The 23,661-nt window shown below is 34.5% G+C and overlaps 1 protein-coding gene across 1 annotated transcript; it reads right to left on the bottom strand.

Moving 5' to 3' along the window:
* Positions 1 to 855: 855 nt before the first annotated feature.
* AADACL2 (arylacetamide deacetylase like 2) lies at positions 856 to 21,875 on the bottom strand. Its single transcript, XM_004598094.2, has 5 exons — positions 21,738 to 21,875; positions 17,999 to 18,221; positions 12,546 to 12,615; positions 10,554 to 10,725; positions 856 to 1,486 (listed from the first exon to the last, which is right to left on the bottom strand). Exons 1-5 carry the CDS (start codon positions 21,873 to 21,875, stop codon positions 884 to 886), a joined length of 1,206 nt encoding a protein of 401 aa, XP_004598151.2. The 3' UTR covers positions 856 to 883.
* Between the last annotated feature and the right edge of the window lie 1,786 nt (positions 21,876 to 23,661).

The following is a 23,661-nucleotide window of genomic DNA, read 5'->3' as shown; positions in this document are numbered from 1 at the left end:
TAGTTTAAAAATTCGTTGAAAAATACAGGAAATTCACAAAGTGCTTCAAATTGTAAATCTCAGTAGGACAAACAAACATTTCCAATGTTATTGAGAGCTTTTACAAAATAAGATGAGTGTCTTTATGAATGTCATATTGCAGACCACAACTGAGATGAATTGTCTAGGTCCCACAAACACACACGGTGTAAATGTTCAAGACATCGTCATTGTTTGTATGTAGTATACATATTCAAGAAATAGCTTATGATGACAATTACACATCATGAAATAAGCCTGTACCCCCTACAAAAATCAAATGCTGTGATAATTTGTTTTAGCAGTCATGAGAAACAAATATGAAAAAAAAAACTTCAGAATCTTGTGAAAAATGCAATTAAAAGTAGGAAGCAAAAAAATTTGCAAACTATGCACAGCTTTATCACAATACCCATTTTCTGGTGCATTTGAAGACCCCCTTGGATTTATGAATCTCCAAATTTTCTATCAAGATAAACTTATGTTCATTTCAACTTGCATTAATTTGAGATATGACAGGACCCATATCCTTCTTACGGTCCACATATATTTAGCAGTAGTTTTTTCCCTCATTAATATCCTTTTCCTGTCCATTACTATTATACGTTCTGTGTCTCTCTTGAAACCATCTTCCCTAATTTTGTAATAACCATTCTTAATCATTGCATGTAGAACAAATATGAACATAATAAACTATAAGTAAGTGTAACTTAAACAAATTACACAGAAACCATTTAATGGCTATTTCAAAAATATACAAATATTGATTCACATGTACATTTAGACACTACAAATTACATTGCTCTTTGCAATGAGGCTAGAGTCACAAATTACAACTCCCTGAGACATATGTATTCATATATCTTTATAAGTTTTTATCCAACCAACTGATATACTTGTCTCTTATCTTCAGACCTAGATGTAAATAAAATGGTGATGTCATATATGATAAAGCACCATGGATTCCATTTTCAATATGGTCATGAGCAACTTGTACCCCAACATTTCGAAGTCTTGAAACATACATAAGCCCATCATCTCTTATGAGGTCATGTTGACAGGTAAGAAGATAGGTTAGTGGCAACTTCTGTAACTGGGAATCTTTGGCCAGCAGAGGTGATGCTCTGCTATCCATAAGCGCTGGCAGTGAAAAACTAGCTTGTCCAAGAATAGGTTCTGTGTAAATGTGGTCCTTTCTGTACTTCTCAGGAAGAAGAATGCTCCAGTTAACAAACTTAAACAGATGCTTGGATTCCAGTGGCATGTATTGATTTCTTCTGATTGCCTTGGGAAGTGCTTCATCTTTGGTGAAATACAAACTGATGAGCTTGATGGCCGTTTCCCGTGTCAGAATTATACCATGCTCATTTTCTCGGTGAGAAGGCAAGTAAGACTCAATTGCTTGTAAGGCAGGGTAAAGTAAAGCTTGCATCTTGATTTTATGTTTTATTCCAGGATCATTCTGCACCTAAAATGTATATAATACACATATAATATACCTTGTGTGCATATGTATACACAATATTCATATCATATACAATATGTCATATATATGACATGTATCATATATAATGATATCTATATATGATTATATATGTATATGTGTACGTATGTGTATATATATCAAAGCAAATGCTTCTACAATACCAAGAGAAGAATTTCAATCGCTTATGTAGCAAAACTGAAGTAAATCAATCTACATAAATTGGTGTCATAAACTATAATTATTTCTGCAGTATTTATGATATCTTTCACTGGCAAGAAAAACTTTTAAGTAATTTTCAACACTAGAGTTTTTTGGAAGAGTTTGTGAGAAAGAAAGAAAATAAGAATGATGAGAAGGAAAGGCAGATACAGAGAAAGAAAAGTGAAAAGAAGAGAGAGAAATACAGTGGAAATAATTTGATCCTTGATATATTCCTGAGGAAATTGATGATATGGTGACATTCGTTTTGTAACTTTTTTCACTGAAACTAATCTTAATATGTACAATTAATTATTAATTAGTATTATTTTTATTTTTAGTCCTAAAAATAGCAACATTTAATATTTTGTCAATTTAAAAATAGTTTAGATCTTGAAATATTTATTTTAAAAATTATAACTTTTAAAATAGCATTTTGATCACTAGGCAAATCCTTCAACAATATATTATAAATTCAAGAAACATGAAAATGCAAAATTTGGACAAAATGGGGGGGAAATGCCCATATTTAAGTGACTTATATTATAGGAGAATGGTGAACTATTTGGAAAACAAAAACAGAAAACTGAAAAAAAAAAAAACCAGGATTCTTAGCTGCACAAGGGACACCTGTGGGCTCTTTGAGAGGGAGCCCCTGTACATCTGCAGAGATGCAGGGCACGTTAAAGCCATACCTCTGGCCCTGTAGACTGCAAGGGAAAACTTTGAATTAATTTTACAGGAGCAGTTGTCACCAAAAGATGCACACGCAGCAATGTCATCCAGGCAAAGGAAAATAGGTACTGCTGCTCCAAGTGGAAAGCTCTGGAAAGAAGAAATAGTCTCTAACCCGCACCTGCACCTTAACTGCTACATTAAACAGGCACTCCATTTTAGACTTTTCAACATGACACACACCTTTTTTTTCTATGACATACATAGACAAGAGGATAATCTGCTTCTTAGCATCAATAAATGAATCTCTTGGTGACAATAATATCAATGGTCAATATCCCACATTATAATATCAGTTTTCAGTACCCAAATCTAACTCCCAACTAGGTTCTTGTTAAATGTATAGCATTGGAGGCGGTTGTCACAAAATTATAAAAGCAAAAACCCTGGAGTGATATGTGGTACAGCAGCCTTTTCACTTACATCAGTTTCTTTATCTTAACTTGAGTGGGATGCTGAGAGAAAGTTGTTAAAAGTTAAAGAAGAGGTGCTCAATGACTTTGTTTCCTACATAGAGAGGCCTGAACTGTTTCCAAGCAAATTCAAGGCAAAAATCAGTTGTATGTATCTACGCTTTCTATAAAGCCCACTCTGTGGCAACGAAGGGAGTTGGTAAATCGCTTTACGTTGTCCAAATGAGACCACCACAAAAGCATAAGACGTACTTGACATTAGTTGGTTCCCCATGCCAAAAACTATACTGATGTTCCTATACTAAGCCTATTAACCTCCACCACCTTTTTCAATACAGGCACAGGTTGACAAGGGATGGGGGATACTACCATCCAGCCTTCTGGATTGGATGTGCTATTCAGATTCTTTCACATCCACATCAAGCAGACCATTAACCATAGATAATATTTATTCACCAAACTTGAAGTATCTGTTATTTTCAATTCAGAACACCCAACATTACAACAGTTGTGACTGCTAACCCACTAATTATCCTACCCATCAATTGTCCTGGCACCTCTCCACACCCAATTCCATCCATAAACACTTTATTAGTGAGTATCTGGATAAACAATGAGCCACCAAGAAAAAATCTGAGTAAGGGAATGCCTTTGGCTTCTTCCTGGGACACATAGCCCAATCTAACGCTAAACCCCTCTAGATGATCAGCCTGCTCTCTTTCTCGTGGATTTCTCCTGTTCTTTCCTATTCCTTATTTGTTCCTCAAAACTCCCACCTCTTATTCTAGGGGCTGCAGGTGGGACAGTGACACAGGATACAGCAATCAAATGCTAATTTCAAATCGAAGTGAAACACCCAATCAATAAGGAAAGGATAGCCTAAAATGAATATTGTCCGGTGATCATTGCTTTGTAACATTTTATGACATTTTTTAACCCTCTGAATTTGAGCAAGTTATTTAGCAACATAAAAATCTCAATTTTGTGATCTCAAAAGTTGATAAAAAATGAATAAATGCAGCCTATGGTTTTGTGTTGATTAGGGAGCACTTAAAGTACAATTATGGGCATATACTAAAACTAATAAACACTAACTGTACTTATTGCCAAAATGACATGTACAAGAAGTCCAGTGCTTTCAGAACTGTCTATGAATAGTATGGCAAGAACAACACGGGAAATATTCCTTCAGTTTCAGCTTTGTTTGAAAATGCAGATATGGTATCTGCACAAGCAACTTAGCAACTTATCTGTGTATAAGGCTGTGGCACAGAATTCATGCACCTGCATTTTCAGACTTGTCTTCTTTTCTTGGACCAGAAGCAAGCTGTGACTATGTAAACAGGTCAGGTATGAGATGAAACCATCCACACCCTTCTCGGTCAAATAGATAAACAAAATACACATGCTTCCAAAAATGAGTGATCATTTACTACTGGTTCAGTGGGAGTGCAAGAACAATGTCTATATGTGTTATCTAAATGTGCTCCAGACACACATTAGGAATAATCTGTGGGATTGTGTCATTATATAAAGATCCAGGTTAAAGAAAGTTGCTAATCAGAAAAAAAAAAAGAAATCGAAGAACTTGAAGTAAAAGACTCAGATTCTTTGATGGGTGAAGGAGGAGGGAACAAGGAATATAGATGTGGTGCCAGAATTTGAAAATTCAGAGACATACACACCTCAGACTTCAAGCACTTACAGCCTAGTTGAGGATGGGCGTATACAGCAAATAATAGCTTAAACAGTATGCTATAGGAATGAATAAACTGTTAGGGGTAACATCAAGGAGACAGAGGACGATTTGTTTTAAGAAGATGCTGGATAACGAGAGCACCCGCTGGAGAAATCAATGTGAGTGTCTCAGGACAGTGTTCCGGGAAAGTTTCAGATTTTAGAGCCTTCAACAAACAAATCAGAACTAAAGGTAAGAAATAGCAGAGAATGGCATACATGACAAACTAATCAATGTGGCTTTACAGAGTCCACAAAAAACATGGATCAGCAGTGAAATTTTTTCTGACACCGGAGTTTTCAGGCAATAAACCTATTACAAATTGTTAACCAATCATGAACCTGTGAAACATTAAACTATGAAATAAAGCTATATATTCATTACAAAGTGACTCAAACCTGGTACAATGAAAGGAAAAAAGGCTTTGATCCAAGTGTGATCTTGGTAAAAGTTCTGAAAGCTTAGAATCATGATGTTCCAAATAGCAAAAGATAAAGGAAATGACTTTCCTTTTACCAAGTTCTGATATACACCAAGAGTTATTTTTCTTTTTGGTGCCTTCGTTAATACTTAGGACAAACCTATTGGAAAGCTATAAGGTATGTCTTCCCATCTTTATAGTTATTTATGGGAACCTAATTATTATAATTATGCTTCATTCATTAACAAAGATAACCACATGTATCAAATGTGCCAGGAGAAATTATAGGTGTGTCAATATGATGCCTGATTATTATTGAGTAACAGATAGTTTTCAAAATCTATACTAACAAAACCAGTTTCAGACAAAATTTAAGATCAGGCTGCTCTGCAACTTCAGAGAGCATTTACGAAAATAATGTTAAAGCAAGGAACTGTTGAATTTAACCTTTCTACCACACCACTCTACTCCAATACGATCTTTCAAATTAAAAGACATGGCAAATTAAATCAGGTTGAAAGAGACCTCGGAAATTAGTTAACAGTTTTCAAATTTGTTTTTTGGCAATGATTTTTTTTAATTCCTTGGAAATTGTACGTAGAACTGTAAACCCAAAGAGGACTGGGGTGGAGCTGGTTGGATTACGGTGTGCTATCCTGACGCCTGGATCCCACATGTGAGTGTGTTGTGAGTTCCACTTCCACTCGTAATCCAGATTCTTGCTAATGTGTGAACTGGCAGGTTGCAGATCATGGGTCATATTATTGGGTCTTTATTACCTCTGTGGGCCAAGAATATTGAGGTCTTAGCTGCTGCTGCAGCTGCATAAATTTGTAGAAGGAACCAACAGAGCAAAATTCTCTGGCAATTTGTAACTATTTATCTTTCAAGTAAAATAAAGACAATTTGAAAAGTAAATATAACTGGGGAAAATGTATATACATTTACAAATATCAATTTTAAAAGATTAAAAACATAAAATTTTAAAACTTCACATTTGGGACCCAGCACAATAGCATAGTGGCTAAAGTCCTTGCCTTGACTGAGCTGGGATCCCATTTGGGTGCAGGTTCTAATCCTGGCAGCTTCCCATCCTGCTCCCTGCTTGTGGCCTGGGATAGCAGTTGAGGATGGCCCAAAGCCTTGGGACACTGCACCCGCATGGGAGACCCAGAAGAGGTTCCTGGCTCCTGGCTTAGGATTGGCTCAGCTCCAGATGTTGCAGCCACTTGGGGAGTGAACCATCAGATGGAAGATCTTCTTCTCTGTCTTTCCTCTTCTCTGTATATCTGCCTTTCCAATAAAAATAAAATAAATCTTTAAAAAACAAAACAAAACAAACAAAAAACAACTTCACATTTGAAGCTGCAAAATACTGGAAGAAAACAAAGGGGAATCTTCCTGACATTAGTTTAGGCAATATTTTTTTTTATGTAACTCCAAGGAAACATGCAACAAAACAGAAAAAGAAACACAAGATGTCACCAAAGTAAGTAGTTCTATGCAATGAAAGAGAAAATCAACAGAGTTGTCAGCCTTAAGAAAAGGAAAAGTATTTACCAATCATCCATCTGATAAGGAATTGATATTCAAAACATATAAAGAATTGAACTCAATGGTGGGAAGTGAGATAATATAACTAAACAGTATTTTTCAAAAGAATAATGTTCAACATGTTGAACATGAATGTGAGAAAATGTTCAGTGTCAGTGACCATCAGATAAATGCTAGTTAAAAATCATAGGGAGAAATCATGTATGTCTTTTAGAGTATTTTTTTTTTTATTTTAGCAAAAACACCTCAGAGACCAAGTGTTGCCAATGACATAAACAGAGGTGACACTTTATATGTTGCTGGTGGGAATGTTAATTAGTGCAGCAATAATGGAAACCTTAAGCAGGCTGCTGAAGAAATAAATACATAAGTAACATAAGACCCATAGATTTCATTTCTGGCAATATGTCCATTTCTATGTGTATCATCCAAAGATAATAAAATGAGTAATATTAAGAGATATTTGCACTTGCATATTCATTATAGCACAACAGCCACGATTCTTAAAAAAATGTAAATGTCTGTTAATGAAAGAAAATCTGATATGCCTAAGGAGATGTATGTGTAGTCCTACAGAGAAAGAAGTATTATTCAGCCTTTAGAAATAACTATTGTCATTCGTGACAAAACGGATAAAGTTGGAGGATTTAAAACATAAAGACTATAATGAAAGAACACATGCGCAGACAGATGAATTTAGCATACTAACACTGACACAGAGAATATAAAAAGTGTCAAACATAGGATTGGAGAGGGGAAATGGAGATAGGCTGGCCAGAACGCACGAAGTTCAGTTAATGCAGAGTGAGTAAGATTTGGAAATCTAATACACATCAGGGAGACTACAGTGAATAGCATTGTGTTGCCTACTTGAAATTTATAATTAAAGAGTAGAACTTAAGTGTTTCCACCAAATAAGAAAAACTGGTAGTGATGTGAGGTGATAGATATGTTAGTAAGCTTATTTGCAGTTACCAATTCATGTTCACGTACATCAAAACCCCACATTGTACAACTTCAATAGGCACAATTTCACTTGTCAATTATATCACAATAACATTGTCAAGAGAAAAAAATACAGGAGTTGAGATGCTTCTAAAATAGTTAGTGACGGTAGAATGTTACTTCTATGAAAATCTGATGAAGAGCTAAAATGATGACATCAACTTGCAATCTATCAAAAACAAAATCCATAAAAAGTTGTAGCAAATTAAAACTAGCAATATATCAAAAATGTAATCCACTATGAGTAGATGGGCTTTTGACTAAAATGGAGAAATAATTTAACATTTGAAAGGAAATGAACATAAAAAATAGTAAACTTGCTTGAACATCTCATTAACAACATTAGACAAATTTAATGCCAATTTATGGAAAGACTATTAGAAAATTAGAGATAGCAATGATAAAACCTGACATAACTATGAAAATCTGGCAATTAGTAATACTAATGAAATAATAAAATAATTTTCCACCCTGATCAAAGCAAATCCATCATATTCAATGCTGTATTGGATGCTCTAGTCAGTGAATTAATAAACTTAGAATATATTCAAAGTGCCAAAATTAAAATTGCCTTACGTTATTGAATTGGAAGACAATATAGACATTACTCAGATTTCTTAAAATAAAACTACCATAAAGCCAAGCCATCCCACTCCTGGGCATTTATGCAAACGAAATGAAATCAGCATATGGAAAAATTATCTGTATCCCAAGTTTGTAACAGCTCGATTCATAAATTTAAAATGTGAAATCAACCCTGATGTCCATCAAATGATGATGAGATGAAAAATATATGTGTACACACACACACACAACACACACCATGGAATATTACTCATCCAAAAACACAACAACAACAAAAAGTCCTATCTTTTGCAACAAAATGTATGCAACTGGAACTGAAAACCACTCCTCTTGATTAAAAGAGAAGTACTGAGAACACAAACATCATACTTTCTCTAACACATGGCAGTTAATATAGAATACAAAAACATCTATGAATAAGATGGATATATTTCTGATATGCTCATTGTTTTTAGCATTTGTTCATACTCTTACGAAACTGTGAACTTCTTATTGCCAGAGGCCAGCTCCAGCTGACTCGAGAGCTTGCAAAGAATGCGTGCATCAGTGAGACGATATGAAGAAGAGATAATGCGTGGACCACTATGGCATGATGCTAATATTGGACAACTCAGAAAAGTTGCCTTCTTTATTTATACACAAATCATCACAAGATTTTGCACAATATCCAATTGTTTCAATTTTACTTCATGATTAAGAGAATACAAAAAATAATTCTAAAAAAATATTATTTTACTTCAAAGAAAACATTTACAACAAACCATTACTCATTGAAACCTGCAGTCACCTGGCTGAAGCCAGGAACTCCATGGTTGGCAGCGTATGCAGTTACATAGTGACAAGTGGTTTACTTATACTCAAAATCAATTTTTACTAAACACAAACTAACTAATATTACTTAAAATATTAAAAGTACAGAATAAAAGATCATAAATGAAAGGATTTTATAAAAGCATATAACATAGATTCTTTGCTAAATCTTATAATCAAATCAACCATAAATTACCATCACCTTCGCCTTGTGCTGATTCAATTGTTTTTTGTTCTTTTGTTAAAGGGCAGTGAAAGGGATTAAGGCAACTCAGCCAATCTACAAACAGAGGGCCTTAACAAGAAACTTCCTTTTATCTTTATAAACTGTTTTCTTTCCCTAAATAAGAGTGCCAATATAAGGTAGAAGTTTTTATAAACTGTTTTCTTTCCCTAAATATAAGTGCCAGCATAGGATTGAGATTTTAAGCCATTTTGAGGGGGTTCACGTTTGTTTCCCTTTAGAAGATGCCCCATATACTTTTTGCTTTCTGTGGTGAGAAACTAAAATGCATCATATCATGTGTTGTAACAGTTCGAGGAGCATGGTAAACAAATTCTTTGTATCTCCATGATTGCCATCTGTTCCAAGATATTATCAAGCCATTTCTTAAGGAAAACATTACTTATACTAGGGCAAACTTCAGGACAAAACTGGGCACATAACAGGATGTTTGGAGACATTGTGGGCTCAATTGTACTATTGTATAATTTTAGCTGTGTGTCATTGCCTTACGTTGCTAAAGATGTTTTTATCATACCATGATTGATCAATCTGAGGTGTCATTCCAGTTACAGGAATCGCTTCACATTAGCAGAAAACCAACATCCTCAGGAGAATTCTATGAAACCTCAGAGAGGTGATTGAGTGTCCATACAATGGGGTGAGGCAGCAATGAGGTGACCAGAGACATTCTGCCGGGCCCTGCCTCATAGCCAGAAACTCCTCGTAGCCCTGCTAACCAAGGAGCGGTGCTCATCACACACCCATGCCATCTGACCCAACTGCATGGCTCCCCACATCTTACATTTACTTGTTGAATAATATAGTTGGTGGTGAATTTAGCCTGTGGTTATGTCTTTGCAAAAAGAAAGAGAAAGAGAGAAAGAAAGAAGGAAGGAAGGAAGGAAGGAAGGAAGGAAGGAAGGAAGGAAGAAAGAAGGAAGGAAGGAAGGAAGGAAGAAGGAAGAAAGGAAGGAAGGAAGGAAGGAAGGAAGGAAGGAAGAGAGAGGGAGGGAGGAAGGGGAAGGAGGAGGAAGGAAGAGATCAAACGAAAGACTGAAGAAGAGAAGAGTGAGGGAGGTGTGGTTCCTTCTTAGAATTGTACCTGTGAAACATAAAGTCAATTCTCTTTAAAAACAGAATAAAAATAAATAAGTACAGTTGAAGTCAGCATAGTATTGACATAGGAATAAACACATAAATCAATGGAAAAGGAGAATGCAGAAATAGATTTTATTTAAATTCCTTTGCAAGGTGGTGGGAAAGGATGGTCTTTAACAATTGGGTATATAATACTAAACATTTGTGTGGAAACAAAAAATAAGCTTCAGCTCTACTTCCCACCCAAAAGAGAAAAAATAATTTACCTGTTGGGTCACTGCTGCTGCCAACGCGCCTCCAGAACTATCTCCTGAAATACAGATTCGAGTAGGATCCACTCTGTATTTTGAAAGAATTTTAGGCTGAAGGAAAAACTTGACTACAGTTAGGACGTCTTCAAACTGAGCGGGAAAGTGGTGTTGAGGAGCTAGTCGATAGCTTCAACCAAGAACAAGAAAACATTAGCATTGCATCTGTTTAGACAGTGCTCAACCACTAAATGAATGCAATCTAACAGCTCCTACTTTATCTTCCAAAAACAATGCATTTTCTATGGTTATCACATGATTATCATCTTAAATTGAAAATGAAATGTTTTTCAGTCTTGTATCTGAAGTCCAGGAAAGATGTTGTATAAGAGAATTCATGGGAGTGGTATGATGCTCCCTAATACTGTAAGCAAATGAGTTTGGTCAGGTGCATTTTGGATCACAAGTATTCTACAACATACATCAAGTTCTCAGTGTATAAGGTGATCTGAACATTTTAGAAAATCATTGTGGAAAAAGCACTAAGAGTCTTCTTTGGAGGCAGTAGATCTGAGAGCATTTTTTAGCTGAATGTAGTATCTTCAAGATCATTTAGAGAAAGAGTCTACAGACTAGCAATGTCTAGCAGTGAGTTCAAAAATAAGCCTCTAAAATGCAAATAACATTTAAATATTCTGAGCTTATTTGTTTCCAGTAAATGCATTTGTAAGGCAAATTATACCATTATCTTGATATCTATATATAGATAGTTTCCCCAGTATACTTGTGTAAGTAAAACCCAAGTTACACTGTATTGGCCTGTTCTCAGAACTAAAGCATTCATTTTTCTCAGCCCTCTAAAATTTAAATATTTCTACTTGTACTAAGTATTCATGGTAGGATTCCTAGAATTTTATAATAAACTATGTCTAGGAAGTTCTTTTAAATACCTGGTAACACAGGTTTAATGTATTCCTGAAATATGTTGGAGTCCAGTACCTAAAATGTGATGTATTTAGATATTTTAGGATAAAAATGAAAAAAATTGCAAGAACTCAATGGACAAGATGAGCTGGGAAAAAATATACATTACTGTTTGGAAATGGATTTAAAATAATATGTAGATTACCCAAAAAGTTACAAAAGTTAAAATAAGAATATCCTAATACTATAAGTTGGTGATATTGAACAAGTGAAGTAGTTTTAGGTACCTCTATGATATTGTGACTATGAAAGCAAATGCTCTCTTTAAATGATTAATTCTTGAGTTTTTTTCAATTTCTAAACCTTAATAACTTTAAAATTAGATAAGCAAACAATAAAACATATACACCAAAGCTTAAAATCATATAAATAAATAATACAGCTTATAAACTAAACCTCCTAAGTGTTATTGTAAAAGAAATGTGTAACATTTTGTTGTTATTACATACTAGGGGACATGCAGACGTAACAATGTTATTCCAGAGAACGATGAATCATCACATGGCTCAGAGATCAAAGCTATACTAGTTTGGATTTTTAAAAAGTACAGGTTTAAGTTTTTTTTCTGACCAAATGCCAAGTATGAACTCACTTTCCCTAAGCAAGGCTGAAAATTCTTGCTTAGTCCCAATTTTTATCATCTAGATGATTTCAAAGAAGAATTATTCTGAAATTAAGCATTTTCTTACTGATCAAAAATATAACAGCAAATCAAATGCATAATTTTAGATTTACTTTGTTGTGTCCAATTGTGACATAATTAGAGACTTACAATTCTCTAATTTTACATCTTTAGAGCAATAGCTAATTCAAAGAAACTCCTCTTGGTGTGCAACTAAGACATTCTCACAAACATGGGAGTATATGGGATACTGGACCCCTCTGAGGACCACTCATTGTCACAGTGTTAATGTGTAAAATATATGAATATTTAAAATAAATCATATTTGAAGCATATATGATTGAACTCAGCATCAAAACCACGAAGGCAAAAGTCATAATTGCCAAAGAAAGGCATTCTCTTACTCCACCGCTACCACGACAGCATCTAATTTCTTCGCCGTCCATCTATTCAGGAAGTCAAAAGCCGTCTGCCCTGAAATGAAAAAAAATTAAAGTCAAAGTAACCTGGTGTTGAAAAAAAAGCTGGGGGGGGGGGAGTGGGCAAGAGAACCACTTGTAATCATACACGGAGAAACACAGCATGGGAATCTCTGGTTCCCACCATCACGGCAGGAGATCGGTGCAGGGGTGGAGAGGGGAGGTGCACAGACAAGGGGATCTGAATCAACACTACTTCCTTTAATCTGAATTTTGTGTATAATCTTTCAGTTGAATTGGAAATTGAGAAACAGAAAACTAAGAGGTAATGTTTTACTTAAAAGTTTGACTTTTTTTTAATCTTACCATTTTGCATAAGTGTTAGGCATTCTTGTCTGTATTTCAGGTTTTGAATTTTGATCTTTTTCCAAGCTAGCAATATGCAGTAACATTCTCTCTTAAGGACCTAACTGTAAGTGAATACTTGTTGTGAGATAGATGAATACTTGCTGTTGCTTGGTAGATGCATGTATTAACTACTATTTTGACTTATTTTCAACTTAAAACAGATTCATTAAGTCATGACTTAGTTTAAAGTAACAATGCAATTGGAATGGCATGTGATGGTTTCCTAAGGCAACAGAGATTAGACACATGATTCCTCAAAATCTCCATTCCCTTTCAATATGCCACTACATGAAATCATCCAATAGCCTTGGTGTTAAGACAGATGCTAAGGAACAGCAATTAAATCTGGAAAGTGTCCCAGGCAAGCCAATTTAAGACTAACATGTGCACATGAGTTTTGGCATGCTTGGTGCACCAGCATTTACTCCACCCCAATACTCATCATACATACACATACCACATCTCCCCTAGATATCCATCAATCTGATTTGCCAGTGTTCAAGCCAAAACCTTAGCAAATTAAGTGATATATGCTACCACTTTCACTTTTACACAAGAGCTTAGAAACTCAGGGAATTCTAAAATTGTGACTATTCTCCACTTTCTAAGGCTTCTCTTGCATATTACCACTGTTTCAAATTTAATATTTGGTGTATAACAATCTGAAAAAGAAAAAAGTAAGTCATTAATCTTTTAGAAATGTTATTTCTATTAAATGTTGGGCTGGTAAACTGAAAGAAAATCAATACTCAGATAAAGAGTAAAATGTAAGCTGTAAGAATACTACCCTTCACATAGACTTTTTTAAAAAAAATATTTATTTCAAAGTCAAAGTGAGAGAGGGAGAGAGAATTTTTTCATCCACTGATTCACTCTCCCAAAGCAGAGCAAGAGCTCCATCTTGGCCTCCTGTGCGGGTGATAGAGTCTCCAGTACTTCAGCCATCATTTGCTGCTTCTCAGGCACACTAGAGAGAACTGAACTGGAAGCGTGGAGCAGATGTTATCTTAACAAACACTGTTAGGTGAAATAAATGTCCCTAGTGGTTGTTCAGGCAACTGTGCCATAATGCTAATCTCCTGATCATCATTTCTAATGCTCACAATGATCAAATTTGAAATCTTTGTCTTGATTTTTATCTCTTGACAAATTTTGATTTATCTTACAGCTAAAACCAAATCAAGAAATTTTATTTGTTATTATCTCAAAATGTTCCACATCACACAGTATTTAAGGATATACTCTATATTGTCATATTTTCCCCTATTCCATTCACATTTATTGATTGGCACTTGTAAGAGCAGGTTAGAAGCAAGAAGATATTAGGGTAAAGGTTGACAAATAATAACCAAGGAACTATATTAAAAAAAACAGCAAAACCAAAATTTCCTAGATTTCTTAATTTTCTAAGCAACTTTTTTTTCCAAAAGAGTAGTCATAGAAAGTTTTTTTATAAAGATGGGGTTACTCTGAAGCATTTATCTTTGCTATGCAATTATAGCTTTGCTGCTTTATAATACGTCCCCATCTTCCTACTTGAAGGACATTTTTCATTTTAGTAAGTCTAATAGCTTTATATCTTGAAAATTCAAAACTACCACCAAAAACACCAAAAAGGTCAAGTTTGTGCAAGCATACTTCAGAGAAGGAGAATAAGAAAACTTAAGTAAAAAAAAAAGCAAGAAAGGAAGAGAGATTGAAATCTGCAAACCATAGAAATACAGGCAGAGATTGCATGTACACCAAAAAAAGAAATAAGGAAAAATAAATCAAACAAGGCTTTATCTGAAAGTAACAGAGCAGTAACTTCCTGGAGTCAACATAGCAAAGATATTCTAAACAAAGTACAGTTAAAGGGAAAAACAGCAATGCATGAAGTATTCAGGGAACTAGAAGTAACAATATCATTGCAATAAAATGAAATGAAATATTGGCAGATAACATGAAAGTTAATAAAAGCAGTGGTTAACGTTTCCATGCTAAAGGGTTGAAATATAGTTAATGAGGTTGTAGGAGTCTGACAAATTAGAAGAAGCAAATCTTATTTCTAGTTTGCATGTTGGAAAGATCTAGGCCATTACATGTAGAAGACAGAATAAAGTTGAGCCAGAAGCAGATGAGAACACAGGAGGAGGTGTGTATGAACGATGAAGCAGTAAATTGTGTACATGAGAGCAAGATGTTCAGAATAAATGGGATATAATATAATAATTGAGTGTGGGAGCTAAGAAGCAATAAAAACAATATAAAAAACTAGCAAACAATTCTTCACTTACTAAGAACATTCAAAAGATTCCGATTTTGGCTTTGATGGATGAGGGTTCTCATTTCCTAAAGTCATTTTGGACATAAAGTGAACTGTTTTTGGTCATATCGAGTTTGTAGTTTGTAGTCTGTCATCCATCCAGATATAAATATTTAATTGATTGTTTAGATTGGATCCCAAACTCAGGGACAGTATTGCAAAAGACACAATCAGATACCAGAAACACAAGGATAATAGAGAATAAGGGCTTTGAAAGTTAAAACAAGGAGAGAAAGGCAATTTGGGGTCAGAAGGATAGCTAAGATATTCATTAAGAGTAAATATGGAAAACATGTCATTATATGAGTTTGTTTTCTTTTTAAGTGAAGTGGAGATCCAGGAAAAGAACAGGGAGGACTACTGAGCCAAAAACAGCAAACATTGGGTAGAATACTGTGGTGTTCTGCCCAACAGCCTCAGAGGCTAGAAACTAACTTGAAATGCAAATTCTCTGGCTCCAGAATCAGCAATTCTGCAAGTGGGGCTCAGTGATCTGAAGATACAATGTAGTATGCATCTCTACTTTCAAATCAAAGATGGACTCCAGTGAAACTGTTAAATATATCTTGACAGTTGGATGCTGAAATCTCTGCTGTGTCCATACATGCAGTGTCAGGATACAATTAAATAGCAGAATGGCATACTTACGAACATTTGTGAAGAACTATCCTACTGAAACAGTATGAAGGGAATCAATGGGGAGGATGTTACACTATCTAGAGTCTACGGAACTGAATCATAAAACAATTAAAAATAAATACATGCATAAAAAGGCCCTGCTAGCTGATTCTAAAATTTCTGAGTCATTATATTCAGGCTTTGCATCTTACTGGCTGTACAAGATGATTCATCTCCACTTGCTTGTTAGTTATGTGCTATAGAAATCAGTTTCTCAGGTTCTTCCAGAATCTTCAAAAAGGAAAACAGTGCTAGTGAGTGTTCTCTGAGAGATGTACAGAACCCATGCTTCTCTACAGTGTAATATTTACATCTCAGTCATGAACCCAAGGGTCTTTGTCTCTCCTGCATCATATTACCTACTCCTAGAACTGCTTTTCCAACTACGTGTCTTTGTGTCACTCTATCACATCTATGAGTATTATCATAAAATTAATAGGTTGGTGTAAGAGTGAGTTTTGAGATTCTCACAACATAACATACGAAAGTGTCTCTTTCATAACAAAGGGCTGAATTTCTCAATCATTGTTAGTACTGGAAACCAGTTAGTTTTATATTTTGCTTTTTTTTTTTTTTTTTTGCTTTAAGGAATTCAGAAAGAATTAAGCATATATAATAGAAGCCTTGTTTCATCCTAGTCTCCTACCTTTCCCTGGTTATCATTCTTGTATTGCTCACTACCTTCCATATCCCATTGACTTTGAGTAGCTAATAAAATAGATTTCCAAAAGTAACCTAGTTCTATTTTCAGAACTGTACTAACCAAACCAAGCAAGGAACAGAAATTCACTCCGTAACTGATTTATGTTTCCTTCCATGCTAATTGTCAGAACTGGGTAGGAGAAAACCAGAAGGCCAAAATTCCAGCCTAACCACTTCAGCATTTTTGATTAAGTGTAGCTTTCTAAATTACGTATGAATTTACAAGATTATACTATTTTGACCCAAATGAGATACATGGAAAAAGAGAGTGACTATTCAAGTTCATTTTTAATTGTTCAAGTTTCCTTAAATTCCATTTCTTTGCTTAATTTTATATTTTACTTAAACAGAACAGTGGCCTGGATGTTAGTTGCACTCTATAATGGCATTTTCTACGATTTTTATAGGGATAAATGTATTTAGGATTTTGTTATGATTCTGCTGTATATGTCTTCTAGAATTATCATCAGAAGAAAGTAGACACTATACACTTTATGGGAAGGGTCTAGTAGTGTAGGATTCAATGTTGTTTTTTTTCCTTTTAGAGTAAAGTTAAGCCACTGAATTCTAAATAACCACCATTAATTTTATTGCTATTAGGAAATGCAATTTTTATTTTATAAAAACTAGTGGCATATGTTTCTGATTTTCTCTTTTAAAATGTCTGTATCATTTAAGTGTCTCTACTTCTGAATACATTATTTCTTAATTATTATTTTATTTTGATAATCTTTACATAGTTGATTATGATCCTACGGAAAAATTAATAGCAACTAACTTGTTCATGTACTGTTTTATTATATGGATATGTTTATTCAAAATGAAAGCAGAAATTAAAATGCTGACAAACACAAAACTATAGTCAAAAATCTTCATGATGTTTTCAAACATATTTATGTTCATGTTTAGTTTTCATTAGGTATCTTATATTTATGGCCATACTTATGGGTCCATAAGTTCAGGTATGTATAAGCATGTATATTTACAAAAAACAGTTTCTCTATTAGCAGTGGTGTTAGGCAAATCCTTTGCCTATGACGTCTGCATCCATTATGGGTATCAGTTTGTGTCCCAACTGCTCCACTTCCAATCAAGCTATGTGCTAATGGCCTGGGAAAGCAGTGGAGGATGGTCCAAACCTTTGGATCCTGTCCCTACGTGAGAGATCCAGAAGAACCTACAGACTCCAGGATTGGGAGCAGCCCATTCTAGCCAAATGGATTCCAAAGTTCTGTCTCTCGCCCCGTATTTCTTTCAAGTGAAAAAAAATAAAATCTTATAAAGAAATGTTCCTATATGAAAAACATACAACTAATTATAATTTTTCATTATATGAGAAACTTACTGAAACTGCCAAAGCAGAAAGCACCACCATGGACATAGATGACAGCTCGTCTTGCAGTTTCTGACTTTCTCTTTGGCAAGTACAGACGGACTGGGATGTCAAGAAACTCAGTGTCCATCACCGTGACATACTCATCTGACTGTGGCTGGGTATAATCCAGATGGAAGATCATGGAAATAAACTCCTCATATTGCATAATACCTATGTTTTCAAAACATGTGGCCTGCAAAAGCAAGTAAAATTAACAAAACTAAGCATAGGGATCTGTAAATAACATCAACATCAAGAGAAAGGAAAATAGAAGGAATTAAAGAGAAGTAAAATACACATGAAGGAACAAGAATGTTCATAAATGTTTCCAAATAATTCCATGAGGCTCATATTACATAACCTTACTGTTTGAAAAAAAATCTCAATATTCAGAATTTTAGGTTAGTTACTTGAGTCAAAAGCATCCCATATCAAAGTACCTGAAGCCTGAAGTCTTTTCCACATTCCAACTTTCTGCTAACATACACCTTGGGAGACAAGAGATGATGGCTCAAGTATTTGAGTCCTTGACACCGATTCAAGAAATCAAGATTGAGTTTCTCTCACATTACAGGAACTTGCAGGTGAATAAACTGCTAGGAAAACTCTCTGTCTCTCCCTTTCTCTCTCCCTCTCTCCCTCTGCCACTCAAACTATCAAGAAATATCTGTACTGAAATTTTGTTGACTATTGATAGTATTAATTATAAAATTTCACTTGAAAAATTTCCAGATATTATAGGCCCTTTTTTATAGTCATGCTTTTTTATAGTTCATTTTGTTTAACCCAAATTTTAAGCATCATATGAATACACTATTAATGACCTAAATTTCGGAATTTTCTTCTCCAGAAACATCAATGCCTTTCCTGTGTCTGTGATAAATCCTATATTTGAAGAAAACTCCATATTTTTTTTATCAACTTCCTTAAGACTTTTGTGTCAGGCTCTTGGGTAGTTTAGACAAAAACCCTAAAAATCACATGGCCCAACATAAATTAAATAGCATTTATTACTGTAATTACTTGGAAAATACAAGGTGTTTACATAGTATCAGAAAACATTCACCTTGTAAACTTAACTGATACGGAACATGGAGAAACTGTTTTGGTTAGCACAAGTGCAAGCCAAACCTATAGGCACTTTTCTGGGTCAGCCTGTTACATCATCACATCCTGGCAAATCACGCCCAGCACCACAGTTCCTTGAGCTATGCCATGGTCACTACTATCATCGCAATGTAGTGGGTTTTAATGGAGTTTAAATTAGAACTTTTATGAGACAAAGAGAGCCTGGGATGTGCTAATTCTTAAAGACATTTAAGCATTCAATAATGAAACTCTTGAATAGTATCATTTAATTAGACATAATTAAACAAGCTCCCTGTAAGTAGTAAATAGTTCTGCAATCAGTTAAATTTAATTTCTCTTTTGATGAATTGCCTTTTAAAACACATGCTTTTGGCAAATGTCTGGTTCCTCATCTCTAGCATTATTTTAGGTATTTGAGTATTTTAGGTATTTGAGTATTTTTTTTTTAAACTGGAACAACAATTCAAACAGGAACTTTCATGTTCTTCAAACCTGTGATGTTTTAGTCTCAGAATGTAAGGTACTTATTGTTAGTGTCTTCATTTCTTTTTTTTTTTTACCAACAAAAAAAAATCTGTATTAGTATGAAAAGCAGAGATAAATACAAAATTTAAATACAAAAAAATTTAAATACAAAATTTAAATTTAAAATTTGCTAGTTACATGATTAAGGCATAAAATACAGTATAATTTCAAGATGAATTATATAATACAGATGCTCTTATAGTTATGTCCAGATATACCTATTATGGATTCAAAATGTATTTAATGGAAAATGAGCTTTACACTCCAATAAACCCACCCTAATATTGAAAACTCTTAAGTCAAATATCATGTACCCATATGCTCCTTGATATATATTTACAATCCTACTGCAAAACTTAAAAACCTAAGTCAAACCAATAAGTAAAGATTGTATTCTCATTAACACAGCAGAAACATTAAAAGCCAAAACAAGACTGAAAAAAAAAACACAAAAAAAGCTAACCACTGTTCTTCTGCCTCATTTTAAATTTGCATAGCTTTTTTGTGTCTTCATTTCTTATGTTAAAAATACATAATAAGGGGTTAAATAAAGCTTCCAAGTTTGGACATATTTCTTCTACCAAATTCTAGGTTTAAAAATAGCATATTTCATACTATTGACTTTGTTTTCCAAGGTCACTTTACCAGGAATTTTCCTTTTCGCTTCCCTGCCATAGGTTAAAAACATAAAATAAAATACATAAAATAAGTTATTCCCACTGGTGTAACAACCTAAAGTCAGAAAATTAAGTCCTGATAATAATAAAATTGTTTTCCTAAAAAAAGTCAAAAGCTCTTAAGTATACTAAGATAATCTTTAAATACTCTGTTTTTTACTAACATCTCTTTCGAAGTAAAATACAATCTATACACAACATCAGATATATACAGTGCATAATCCTATTATAGATAAACCACAGTGAGCATACATTGAAGTGAACCAAGTAAAATTTTAGACCTAGATGTATTTATAATGTTATCAATATTATCCACTGAGTTTTAAACACACATCAACTGTCAAGGAACATAGCATAGCAGTTTCTCTGTGGAGCTTACATTTGCTTACTAACACATTCTCTCAGTAAGTCAAGGAGGATGAGCATTAGTGAAAGCGACTGTTATGGAAAAAGTGTCCTTCTAGAAGTGGTTAGAGTGCAAACTAAAAGGACTTAGTGAAGCTCAACCTCTTCCTGGGAAGCCTTTGATGTAGACTAGGCAGACATCAGCCACAGCTTATTATAGTTTCACGGAACTACTGCCTACTGTACAGTACTGTGAGAGAACACCTCTCACACCAGGAATTCTTCTCTTCCCCCATGGCTACATTGCCTTCTTCTTTTAGCTTCTTGTTACTAACACCAAAGAATCTTTTTAGCAATAAACTGCTTTTTCAGAAAGTACAAGCTTTTACATAAAACAGTACGGAGTTGCTCTTTTCTGCCTTCACTTATTTTTAAATTAATAGAACAAACTACAGAGCAGTGGTCAGTGGGTGGAAGCAGATATTGGTACAGGTATAGATAGATATAAAGAAATAGAAATCTGTATACAAACATATGTATACATTCTGACAATTCCACAATGTAAGCTTCTAACTACAGAGAAATTATTTTTGTATGAAATCATAAATCACTCTGCATTTTCAAAATTTAAAAAAGTCCTAAGACTTAGCAATGTACATTGAAAGATGGATGACAGAATGTATAGAAATAGTGAGAGTTTTAAGTTGATATTAAACAGTTGTAAGCATTAGTAACTTTTTTGTATAACATGTGATAATTATTTTGTCACTGAAAAGTCAAGTGAAAGTCAATCTTCAAATAAGCCTTTCTTTAAATTTTCCCTTCAGTCATTTTATCCTTTAATGCCAATAAAATTTATAGAGACTTTGTATTTAGACATAAACTCACAGAAAACAAGAAAACAAGAATTCTTTCTCTTATATAAACACATTTAGAAAATTCCATTTATTATGTTATTTAATTTAGTCACAAATAAACAAACAATTCTTCTAAAGCAATAATAGTGTTAAGCTCATAAGCACTGAATTTTAGTCAATCAAGTACTATAATCTCCAAGTGAAAAAAAGACTTACCATAAATGTACATGTTTTAACAATTGTATCCAAGGCCATTACCTTCCAGGTTTCTTCAATGTTGACTGGTAGAGGTGTATAAATATGAGAGATGAAGATTACACAAAATATTCCCAAACAGAGAGCTTTGAACCCCATAATACTTCTTTTTGTAGCCTTTTTTTTTTACAGCACTGGGATTAAATTTTTCCCATAAATTCTGAAAAAGAAGCAACAAAGCAAATTCAGGCCACAAGCCTTGTCAGATGACATAATCATCTTACGTGCTTGAAGATAATGTTTAATTCAATATTGCAACATCAGTATTAACCAGTTTTGCAAATATATAGACTCTGTACCAGATACTCAACAGGTCATGCAGGTATTATATGCAATGAAAAACTCTTCATTGTTTCTTCATGTTGAAATACCAGCATCAGTACAAAATAATTTTATTCTTTAGTCTGATGTCAAAGACTAAATGAAAACCATGAAGTAAATTTTTTGGATCAGCTGGTTGTAATACAGTATAAGAGTTTTAAGATTTGTAAATTCTGATATGGAGAACAGGTTAACATATTTGAACAATCCTTCTCTTCCTGCGTTTCTCTGTCTTTTTTTCTCATTTTTCCCTTTTTCTGTCCTTTCTTGTTAGTACCTGTTTAATTTACATTATAGTCAAAAGCTTAATGATTCTCTAAGGAGTTCAACAAATAAAAATTTAAAAGACCGTTAGTTCCTCCAGAAATATAAGGGCTGTAAATGATAATTAAATGAAAATATCTCCATTTCAGTCATATATAGTAAATTTTAAAACAATCATGGCTCACTGGAACTATAGTACAATATGGTTATTAACCATTTGTCTGATAAAGATATAAACAAAGCTTGATGCTATCGGTCAACAGCCAGGCTAATGTCAGTGTTATTATTAGCCATGTTAACAAACCATGTTTGAGATGAACCTGGATCTGGAATAAATGGCTCCTCAATCACCATGGTAGAACTTTACAATAAATTAATGTAAAAATATCTCCAAACAACACAGTTTTTCAGATGATTACATACTGTTATTGTCTATATATCCAATATGTATATTGGAACTTAGCTGGCATAAAGGAAGACTGCACAGCTGGAAAGCTCTGCGTGTCTGTAAGGGTGTGTCTAGCAGAGACTGGCACGCAGAGCTTGCACGCTGAGTAAAGCAGACTGCTCTCATAATGTGGATGAGCACCACTGAGGCTACATGGGGTCTCGCTGGGACAGAGTGCATGGGAAGGAGGAATTTATACTCTGTTTCTGAGTTAGGACATCGTGATGACTGTAACATATATTAATTATGCCTGAATTGATCAGATTTTCATTGTGCAATGAAATGCTCTTGACAGCTTGATAAAAATAAAAAAAAATCACTTAACTCACAGTTTTGGAAATTCAATCCAGGACGTCAGTCTCATTACTTTGTTTTCTAGTAAGAGTGACAGAAACTCGGGCCCGGCGGCATGGCCTAGCGGCTAAAGTCCTCGCCTTGAACGCCCCGGGATCCCATATGGGCGCTGGTTCTAATCCCGGCAGCTCCACTTCCCATCCAGCTCCCTGCTTGTGGCCTGGGAAAGCAATCGAGGACAGCCCAGGGCTTTGGGACCCTGCACCCGCGTGGGAGACCCGGAAGAGGTGCCTGGTTCCCAGCATCGGATCGGTGCGCACCGGCCCGTTGCGGCTCACTTGGGGAGTGAAACATCGGATGGAAGATCTTCCTCTCTGTCTCTCCTCCTCTCTGTATATCTGACTTTGTAATAAAAATAAATCTTTAAAAAAAAAAAAAAAGACTGACAGAAACTGTATTCAGAAAGTATTTATTGGATGGAAGAAGTGATTTCATCTTAAACTAGGGATTGAAAAAGTAGGTGGGGCCAAGCTCAATTTAGACAACCGTCTTGAAAGA

Source organism: Ochotona princeps, chromosome 3, assembly GCF_030435755.1.
Source record: "Ochotona princeps isolate mOchPri1 chromosome 3, mOchPri1.hap1, whole genome shotgun sequence".
NCBI classification, from domain to species: domain Eukaryota; kingdom Metazoa; phylum Chordata; class Mammalia; order Lagomorpha; family Ochotonidae; genus Ochotona; species Ochotona princeps.
This window is presented reverse-complemented; position numbering and strand designations above follow the sequence as displayed.

Coding starts and splice junctions, on each gene's coding strand:
- AADACL2 (XM_004598094.2), bottom strand. CDS start 21,875: ATGGGGTTCAAAGCTCTCTGTTTGGGAATATTTTGTGTAATCTTCATC. Junction 12,616..17,998: donor TTTCTGCTTTGGCAGTTTCA/GTAAGTTTCTCA, acceptor TTTTCATTTCAG/GGCAGACGGCTTTTGACTTC. Junction 1,487..10,553: donor CAGCAGCAGTGACCCAACAG/GTAAATTATTTT, acceptor TATACATTTTAG/GTGCAGAATGATCCTGGAAT.